Source organism: Adiantum capillus-veneris, chromosome 14 (genome assembly GCF_014529385.1).
Source record: "Adiantum capillus-veneris isolate H3 chromosome 14, ASM1452938v2, whole genome shotgun sequence".
NCBI lineage: Eukaryota > Viridiplantae > Streptophyta > Polypodiopsida > Polypodiales > Pteridaceae > Adiantum > Adiantum capillus-veneris.
This window is the reverse complement of record NC_140944.1, coordinates 30,928,414-30,939,109: the sequence shown is the minus strand read 5'-3', so window position 1 is coordinate 30,939,109 and position 10,696 is coordinate 30,928,414. Positions and strand designations below refer to the sequence as shown.

At 43.8% G+C, this 10,696-nt stretch overlaps 1 protein-coding gene across 2 annotated transcripts in view; it reads right to left on the bottom strand.

The window, feature by feature from the left end:
* Positions 1-1,218: 1,218 nt before the first annotated feature.
* Positions 1,219-10,696, bottom strand: part of LOC147442165 (ubiquitin-activating enzyme E1 1-like) — a 38,996-nt gene continuing 29,518 nt past the window's right edge. For both annotated transcript variants that reach the window (XM_086528448.1, XM_086528447.1), the window contains exons 5-7: positions 2,689-3,554; positions 2,166-2,598; positions 1,219-2,085 (exon numbers count right to left, since the gene is read on the bottom strand). In XM_086528448.1, the coding sequence (XP_086384574.1) occupies positions 1,495-2,085; positions 2,166-2,598; positions 2,689-3,554 (1,890 nt within the window). In that variant the 3' untranslated portion in view covers positions 1,219-1,494. The remainder of the gene's footprint in view (positions 2,086-2,165; positions 2,599-2,688; positions 3,555-10,696) is intronic.

Here is a 10,696-nt window from a genome sequence, read left to right as displayed (position 1 = left end):
CAAGCATTTGTGAGAGAAGATAACAAGAACTCGCGTCTGGATATTGGAGCCTTGCGGAGTTTCTACATTAATCTTTCTTCAATGAAGTAAAAGATCAGAACTACATGAGCACAAGCCCGTGTAGGCCAAGGATGTAGCAAAAGACTGGCAAGTTAAATATGGCAAGTCAATAGGCTTAGTAGGACTTGAACCTACAATATTACCATTATGAGCGGTACGTTTCAACCAATTAAACTAAAAGCCCACTATTGGCCCTCTCAGGTAATGGAGTCAATAAATTTGTTAAGGCAAAAGAACAAACACCTTAACATGATCCGTGATACCAACTATGCAACCCCAAACAATGACCTGGTTAAGGAGTCAATAGATTTGTTAAGGCAAAAGAACAAACACCTTAACATGATCCGTGATACCAACTATGCAACCCCCCCCAAACTAACGCAACGGTCGCTAAGCAGTGCCGTGAAAGACTTGAAGAGTGGTCAGTAGACATCTAAGAAGGGAAGTCATTAATATTTGACAATGAAAACTTGAAATTATCGTTGGGTAAGTTCCAACCCACACGAAAGGCATAACGATCTAAGCGCTGTCTCAGAGAAAGACTTAGTGAAATGGACATGTCTGTAAGAATGCGGACTACCCGCACCTAGACAAAAAGACCCGCTTCACTGTTCCCTGCAGTTGGCTTCGGGCTCTTCTTACGCAGCTCGGATAAAAGGCAAAAAAACCAGCTTCTTTTTTTACGCTTTTATAAACAAAAGAAGTCGTCACACGATTCACTATTGTCTTTACTGATACAAGATGTGTTTCGACTTTTCCTGTTTACAGTCAAGTCCCAAAAGCTGCCATCAATTTGCCACTACCAAAACAAAAGCTCAAAAGACACCATGCTGTTCGAACAATTTTCATTAGATTCTTTGCAAAATAAAGATGTATATATACATACATATATACATACATATATATACTTACATACATATAGATACATACATACATAGTCCCACACCTGCATAATCTGTCTCTCCCACCCCCTCTTTGTTACCTTCAAAACACACAGGCTTATATAATAGTAAATGTAAACTTTTTTGTTTAAAAAATGTTCAATATCAGCCTCAAAAGGGCCGCTTCCAATACCTGCATAATCTGTCTCTCACATCCCCTCTTTGTTACCTTCAAAACACACAGGCTTATTACCTACCTTTTGCACTAAGCCCTGCGAAAACCAATGCAAATAAATGAGATTTATGTCTACTGAATGTAAACAGCATATTCGAATCTCAGCTGTCTTCAAACCCATGTAATGCTTCTTGATGTTGGAAAAAGCCTGACTTGTCAATTGCAAGAGTGAGCAAACCACTCAAGCACCTATACGTACGGCCTTGAATAATGACTCCTCTATTGGAGAAGATTATAGGATTTAGAGATGATCAAATCGAAAAATCAAAGGTTGCGAATGTTACTATGTTGCAAAGGCCCAGGCTATCTGTAAATAATTTAGAGGCATATTGAGACGAGAGGTACATCAATGTCGTTGCCATCATCATCTTCACAAGCAACAACTATGTCAAACTGCCTTCGCGATGGAAAAATTTCCAGTTTAGCTATATCCTTTGCAAGGTCCAGCACCTTTTTATCAAGCCTGTCACGATGCTTAGGGAAAATGTTGTTGTAAAGAAGACTCTGCCCACACGATATGCTGTATGCCGTCAAACCCTTGGCTTGAAACCAATCCAGCAATTCTTGAAGTGACATATTGCCGCGAACTATCCATCGATCCCAGACAGACCAGCTTAACTCTTCATGCTTGAATATTTTGGGACCAACAGGCTCCGCCATGGAGAAAAATGGTAGAGCCAAATTTGCGAAGGTATTACGATATTTCTCGAGCTTGTGCCCAAGGATAACCTTATAAAGTTCCAAGCACACTAAGCCAGTTGCCAGAGCAGTGGTTGTGGCAATAGCAGGAATAATACGCCCTGCGATGAACTTGGCTTTCAATTTGTCAACCTCTGGAATCCCGTAGTTTCTGGCCCGCATATTTGCAAGCCCGGCGATCAAATCCATGTGGTAGTTAGTATCATCATCCTGCAAATCAGAAACAAAAACGTAAATACATATAAACCAAGTAGCACCACATAATGTGTTAGCAAAAGCAAATGGCTTGCCTTCTCAAAAGGTAAAGGATTCATCCGGAATCCTGGGGGTATACTGCTGGCATTGTCATCTAGGATCTTAATCAAGGAGTCTATAACCATGGAGTCGTCGGACGCTGGGGTACTCAGACTCGTAGCCTTCTCATCTGTCACAATCTTTACTCCTTGTTTTGGACTGAAGGAAGGTAACTTGATTTGGTCAGCTGCTTCTGCTAATTTACTAGACTCCTTGGCCCAGTCAGGGACATCAATGCCATATGTCTGAGCCCTTAAATATGCAGCAGAGGCTAAGAAAGAAAGATGGGAATGATCTTGTGTGGAAAAATCCAGTGGCTTTGGGAACCTTTTCGGAGCCGACCAGAAAAGTGCACCAGAGCTTGTTGTCGCATCCTCTGGAAAGGTGTAGGTCAGTTGTTTCACTCTGTTTGAAAAGTAGTCTTCAAACCTGAGACATTTTTAAGTTGTCAACACCATAAATCATTAGCATCAAGAAATGATAGCTTCCCAAAGAGTATCCACTATAGTAACTACTCACTTTTTTCTTGCCCACAGTAAACAGTCTTCAAAAGTGCGGCAACGCTCTGTTACCAAGCACTCGACGACCCTTTCCAATAGCTCTCGAGCCTGAGCATCACCTGCTGATGCCATAGAGCCTTTGTACTCCTCTGGTTTGGATAAATATGTGTTCACCTCGGCAGGAGTCTTCTCCAGTAAGCCCTCAAATTCAGATCTTGCCCAGGTCAGGCAGTGGCTTATGTTGTGAGGAAACGAATGAAGCGTGCACATTGGTGCCTGCTTCTCAGGAGGATCTCTTGATGCACCATAGTTCTCGGTAAGATGAGGAATTACCATCTGAGTATTGCACTTTGTCCCTAATGTACCAGACTCTAGAAGAGGCTTTTGGAAGTATACACAACGAGAGTCCACATAAAGCCTTGCATTGACGTTGTCCAATGCATTGATTACCACATCTATACTTTCCCAAAATGCATCATCAAACACATTCTCAGTTTCAGGGCTGACCCGGTTCTGCAGTGCCTCAACTTTAAGGCTAGAATTGATGGCTGAGGCTGCTGAGGCAGCAACCGTAGATTTGGCTTGACCAATATTCCAATCACGAAACAAAAACTGTCTGCTCAAATTACTCTTTTCTATTACATCATCATCCGTTACAATCAGTTTACCTTTGCTTCCACATGCCACACCCATTAAAGCCAAGTTCTTCAAAAATTCACAGCCAAGGGCGCCTGCACCAACTACAAACACCTTCGCATTTTCCAGTCTTTGTTGCAGCTGGTGACCAAATACAGACACTTGAGCAGAATATCTACTCTCTGCAGTTGTCCTATCAGGTCCCTCAACTTCAAGTGGCAGAGATTCCAACGAGTCAAAATAGAAGAACTGTAAAAAACACCATGGAAACCATTATTGCACCTGAAGTTGAACTGATGTTTGAACAGCGCTTTTTTGAACAGGTCAAAATCAAATCAAAAATACAATTCAGCTTTCAGCATGGGAGGTGAAGGTTCCCTTGTTTTATGTACAAATTGAGAGGCATCTTAATGCAAAGACAATCTTGCAATTTAAAGACGCAAAGAAAACTAAAAACATACATTCACGTGGTGCAACAAGAAATAAATCCACTATGCTTGGCACTTGAGCTATGTGTACACACACACACACACACACACAGTGTTATAGTTTAAGCATCTCAATTGAATGGCCCAATGTATTCCTAGTTAATTGATTGTCTTTGGGTATTTATTTTCCTTATTTGACATGATTCTGGGGAGGGCAATTTCTAGAGGAGGCCCCCAGGTTAATATATAAGTGCATCCAAGCCCCCATTGCATAATCATTAGTTCATTGCCCTCCTGGTTGGGCGGTTCAACTCTCTCTCTCTCTCTCTCTCTCTCTCTCTCTCTCTCTCTCTCTCTCTCTCTCTCTAGACAGTCTCGCATTGCTACACGACGACTAGTGCGGCGGAAGAAGCGAGCTTTCTTGGTCCAGATGGAGCAAGATTTATATCAGCTCTTCCTTAGTAGAGATTCAGGAGAGGCTTGGCGTTGTGAGCGGGATGAAAACACACACAGCGCCTCTATAACGACCCGACACACACTCTTGGGAAGATACACACACACACTATGGGGCACCACTCGGCTTAGACAACACACCTGGCCGAGACAGGGAACACACCTCTGGAGTGAGAGGAGAGAGACTATCCACTTGCCCACTCCACACAGACACACACACACACACACACACACACACCCAAAAACCTCAGCTCAAAAGAGGAGAATTTCTGATGTTTAGATACAATTGAGCTTGGGCCAACACCAATGGGGCAAATAGCTCACACAATATGGGTAAAATAAGCCAGATACAATCACAAACTAGAGCAGAAACTTCGCTCATAGGAGAAACTTACACAGAAAAACAGCAGGAAAAGAGTGAGGAATTTGGCAAAATGGACAGCGCCATCGCGTCCGGAACGGCCCAAAACCCCAGTCTACAATGTCAAAGTGCTCAAATCCGACCTCGGATGAGCAGTTTACGGCCAAAACAGGCTCCAAAAACCCAAAAAACACACCTGCGGCTGTTCCTCCTCTCTTCTCCACGTTTTTTCTGGTCTTCTCTCAGTTTTTTCAGTTCCCACACTTAGCTTTATTAGTTGGGCACCCTTGGCCTTTTAGATGACCTCAAACGGACCCCGAACAGGCCAAAAACTGACCTCGCAGTGCATAGTTGTCACCTTTTTGCATCATTCGCACACCTGGCACTCAGCTTTTTTCCAATAATGCATCTCGCCACCACGTGAAGTGGCCCCAAAAAAAGGTCCTCATGATGACCTTTCTGCATAATTCTCACAAGCAAACACCCACGTTGTGTCCGTCCTCATCTGCGTGCAAATATTGACCTCGTTCGCCCTCCTGACGCCACTAGATGCCATCTGACGCACCTGCTGACCTCACGTCGTCGGCCCGCGGATAGCTTCCTCGAGAAGTTTTACGCGCTACCAACTCCTCATTATTGTATAAAAAACACACTGGTACTGGTAATAGTGAAAATCGCTGCACTATGTACATGTTGTCCTACCTGTACACATGTGGGCCCCACGTAACCACCTGGCTCTGGAAAATGGGCAATACTTTATTTGATGCACCATGCATGGGTATGTACATATGCGCAATCCCTTGCTCCAAAAAACTCTTGACATAATTTGCCCATCCCCTAGCCTGCTAGATCATTCATGATCAGCAGCAGCAAAGAGAGATATGAGACTCGCCGCATCACAAGTCTCCTCATCCTTCACCAACATTTCTTGCTCCACCGACAACTCATCTTGTTCCACCATCATCAATCTAGCATGATACAATTTAAGACGCAATCCATTTACCCTTGACTTATGTAGAACACCATCCAGGTTAGCCAGCTGATATGTGCCATTTGGAAAACACTCTACTACCTTGAAAGGGCCTTCCCACTTAATTTGAAACTTCTTTTGGAAGGTGTTGTCCAACTTACTGTTGTAGCGCAAAACCAAGTCATGTTGCTTGATACCCTTACTTTTGACCTTTTCATTTAGCTTTGTCAAAGCCTTATCCTGCCTCTGCCCATAATGCTCCAAAGCGCTCATCCTATCCAACTGGACCTCTTGTAACTGCAAGAGCCTCTCTTTGAATGCATCACTAGGCGGCCCAAGCAACTTCTCTAACATCTTGACCGCAGGCAACTCTACCTCCACAGGCAATAGTGCTTCCTTTCCATACACCAAATGAAATGGAGTAAACCCTGTACCTGTCTTCACCGAAGTACGGTAAGCCCATAATGCACTAGGCAATTCCAAATCCCAATTCTTTCCTTGGTGCTCTGTCACTTTCGAAAGAATCTGTACCAACTCACCATTGAATCTTTCATTCAAGCCATTACACTGCGGGTAATAAGGAGTGGTATGCTGGTGCCTAATCTTCATCTTTGCACATAAAAAATCTAGCAGTTTAGCTCTAAAGCCAGGCCCCTTATCTGAAAGTAACTCCAGTGGCACCCCAAACTTGCAACATATTGCATCATACACAAATTTTGCCACATCCTTTGCAGTGATCTGTTTTACTGCTATAGCCTCTGCCCATCTAGAGAGATAGTCCACTGCCGTCAAAATATAGCTTTTGCCCCTGCTTGTGATAGGTAACGGGCCTATTGCATCAATTCCCCACTTTTCAAACACATCAAACGCCATAATGGTTTTTCGTAGCTCTGGCTTCAACACTCTCTTCCCAAATGCTTGACACCTATTGCAAGACCTACACCAATGGTGAACATCCTTGTGCAAACTAGGCCATACATACCCCTCTTGCAAAATCTTATGCAAGGTGATCTTTAGAGCAAAATGGCCACCACATGCGCCTTCGTGATTCTCTTCCAACACTCTGTAAAGCTCCTCCCGCCAAGGTACACGTCTCAACACGAGATCAGCCCCTTTCATGTATAAGACATCACCAATCAATTTGTACCTGTATGCTCTACGCACAAAGCCATACTTCTTAGACTTCTGAATCTCCTTTGGAATGATTCCTGTTAGCAAAAACTCCTCTTCTTGAGCCAAACTTTCCCGGCCATGATAAAGAGGTAAACTGGTCCTCAACACAAATAGCTCCCCAATCATGCCTTGAGCTGCTTCATGTGCCTCTCCATTTAGAGCACGTTCAATGTGTCTGATACTCCATGCTTCAAACTTTTTTAACAGGCCTTTAATTCTGAAGCACATTTCCTTCAATGAGGTGTTCTTGCTCTTCCACACACCCAACACTTGCTTCACCACTAACAAGGCATCACCTTTTATGCTCAACCTTCGAACCCCATGCTTCAAACAAATGTGTAATCCGGCTTCCAATGTAGCATATTCAGCCTCATTGTTACTATGAGCATCCAATTTGAACCCTCTCTTGCATACTAGCTTCCCCTCTGGATCATAAAGTGCTATACCCCCTGAAGCTGCATCATGGCTCTTTCTGTATGAACCATCAAAGAACAACACATGTGCATTGCTGATCTGTGGCACTTCTTCAACTACCTTTCTCACCACCTCTTCCTTAACAATAAAGGGATTCTCCTTGTAGGTCAACAAATCAGCTAGGGTAGCCCTTGTACTATCTTCCACTAGAAAAGAGAACTCAAACTCTTGCAGCTCAATTACCCATTTCTTCACCACATTTGACATGTTAATACCATTAATTAACTGTGGCAAAAAGGCATAACTCGTCAAGAAAACAAAAGGCCGTGGTAGCAAGTAATGACGAAATCGTCGACAAGCAAATATTACACTAGCCATCACTAGCTCTACTTCCGATAACTTTCTCTCCGCTACCAACTTCACTCGGCTTGCACAATACACTGGCCTCATATAATGGCTGCCCTTCCCCTTTTGCAATAGCATGGCTCCAATGGCATCATCCCCTACTGATGGATTTACATAAAAAACTTTCTCCCAATCAGGAGCCTGCATGGCTGACAACCCCCCTAACACCTCTTTCACCTCTTGAAACACTTCTTCACACTTGTCATCCCATTGCAATGGATCATGCTTTGCCACTTGTTGTAATGGATAAAGAAGCTGCGAAGACAATGGAATAAACCGTGCCATGTACTTCACTTTGTGTATAAAGGTTGCCAATTGCTTCGTACTCATAGGTGATGGAAGAAGAATAATAGACTTCACCTTATCTGGATCAGCCTCAATGCCATTTTCTGACACCATATGGCCCAATAACTTCACCCTTGGCTGTGCTAGATGACATTTCTTTGGATTTAGTTGTCCTCCACATTCATCATATCGAGCCAATACCATCTGCAACTTCTCATGATGCTCAGCCCTACTGCTATAGACACAAAAGTCGTCCATAAAAGCCTTAACACAACTACCAATGAATGGTTCCAGCACCCAATTTGCTCTTTCTTGATAGAAAGATGGTCCATTTGACAACCCAAACGGCAACACTGTGTAGCAATAGCAGCCCCATGGCGTAATAAATGTTGTTTTTGTGCGGTCTTTAAGAGCAATCTTCAATTGAAAATAGCCTGAAAAACCATCACACACACTGTACCTCTCATAACCTGCCACTGAATCCAAGATCTGATCGATGAATGGAAGAGGATATGGGTTCTTCTTAGTGGCTGCGTTTAAGGGTTTAAAATCCACACAAATTCTCCACTTCCCATCCTTCTTTGGACTGACTACAACTGGACTCACCCATTCTGTGGTCTCCACTGGAACTATGAACCCTGCCTTCAATAACTTGTCCACCTCTACCCGCAAGGCTTCCATTTGCTCTTGACCCATCCTTCTTAGCCTTTGCCGCACTGGCTTAGCACCTTCTTTCAGCTCTATATGCATCTCTTCACCCTTGAACCCTCTGATCTCTTCATATGAAGTAATGAACAAATCAGGAAAACTAGCCAGCATATGCAAATATATATCCTTCTCCATAGCTGAGAGGTCTCCACTAATCATTTGCGTCATTAATTCCTGCTTCTTTGACAACTCAACTTTGGTTTGCATCAGCCCTTCAATCACTTCATAAGGCCCTTCACTTTCATCTTCAACTTCCTTCGCAAATGCGACTAAACCAATCTCCTGGATTTCTTTGTCCATCAAAAGAAATGCAACATCAACATCCTCATCACTGCTGGTAGTGCTATCACTATCCTCATCTGTCACCGTGGAAGAGTCTTCATCACTAGACTCATCCTCATCTTCATAAAGCTCCTCTAATCGTTTCCTTGTGTCCATATTATAAAGCTTCTTGGTACCTGTCTTTCCATAGAGGCTAATCGTACCATGTCGCCAATCTTGAACAGCTCCCACTGCACGTAACCATGGTCTGCCCAGTATAATAGGATATGCTCCCAACCCTGCTGGCATCACATGAAAATCAACCACTGCCTTTGCATCATATGCCTCCACTTCTAAGCTCTTTACAACACCCAAGCATTTTACTTTTTGATGGTTTGCCAATCTGATCCGAAAACCTGACACCCCAGCCACTGTGAGACCCATCTTCTCAACGCATGAGTGTGTTATGACGCATATTTGGGCTCCGCCATCCACATAACCTTGTCCCAAATTTTTCCTTTTATGCCACACATCTACTATTGGACAAATGTCTGGTAGCTCGTCCATTGCCAACACCTTCACTGAACCTCTCTCTGGCTCTTTCTCCATTGGGTTAACCATCCTCTTCCACTGTCGCTTTAGCTTAGGCACCATCTCTATAAGCTGCCCAAAAGTAACATCTGCCTTCCTGCTCGTCAGATCCTCCTTCAAGTCATAGCTTAATTGCCCATCCCCTAGTGGAAAATCTGAAACATGAAACTTTCGACGAGCTCTCCTTTTCCTCTTGGCCTTGACATCCTCACCTTCATGGCTCTTTCCTTTCTTCTTACTAGGACCTGGGGCACTTCTTCCTTCCTTATCCTCTGTGGTCCTCTTCCCAATAGGCATCACTAATGTATCCTCTAGCTTTGATGCCTTCTCCAAGGTGACTACACTTAGCACTTTTGTCTTTCCCTTTTCCTCCTGGGTCAGTCCACTGGTTCCTTCGTCTCCCTTAATTTCGATGCCATAATCATTTGATCTAGTTAGCACCTGTCTTGGCAATGGATACATGTCTCCCCCCATCCTTGGTGGCTTATCACATTGCGGGCTGATGTGACCCAACTCTCCACAATTATAACATGTGGGCGTCTGCCTCCAAAACCTACTATTACTTTGTCCAGCACCATTCCTAGGTCTTTCTTCACCTCCTGGCTGATTTGCAAACCGCCCTCGACCTCGATTATTTCCCACTTGACCTAGCATGTTTAGGCTGAGATTCTTCATCAGATCAACCACTTGCCTCATGTCTTGCCTTAGGCCATCATCTTGCACTGCTGTAGTGACCACTGCTGGCATAACCTGAGTAGTAACAGGAACCACTGGTTCATGATGAACCCCTGACATGCGCCCTTGTAAAGACTCTATAGGCTGAAATTCAGACCTCATTGGCAAAGACTCCACCCCTAACTGGCTCATTTTCCTCAGCTTCCACTCTTTGTTCCTTGCTACCTCTAGTGCATCTTCATATGTCCTAGGCTTCTTTAGCTCCACTCTCCAACGTATATTCTCCCAAAGACCAGCCAAGAACCTGTCCTTCTTCATCATGTCAGGCGGGGGTACCTGTGGTGCTAAAGCCTTGCACATTCGCTCCCATGCCAATGAAAACTTACGTATGTACGCATCTACTGGCTCACCTTCCTTTTGCACCAAAGCCTGTACTTCTTGCCACACTTTGTCAGGGTCTTCTATCTTCACAAACTCCACTTCCAATCCATGCCTTAGATTGTCCCAACTCAATCTTATAGGTGGATCAGCCATACGCAACTCCTCTTCAAATGCTTTGGACCAAGCTCGTGCATCACTCTTCAAACAAATTTGGAGAAGGCGTAACATTTGCGTAGGGTCATGAATCTGGTTGCTAATGCAGGCAACCTCCATCTTTTCCAAAAAT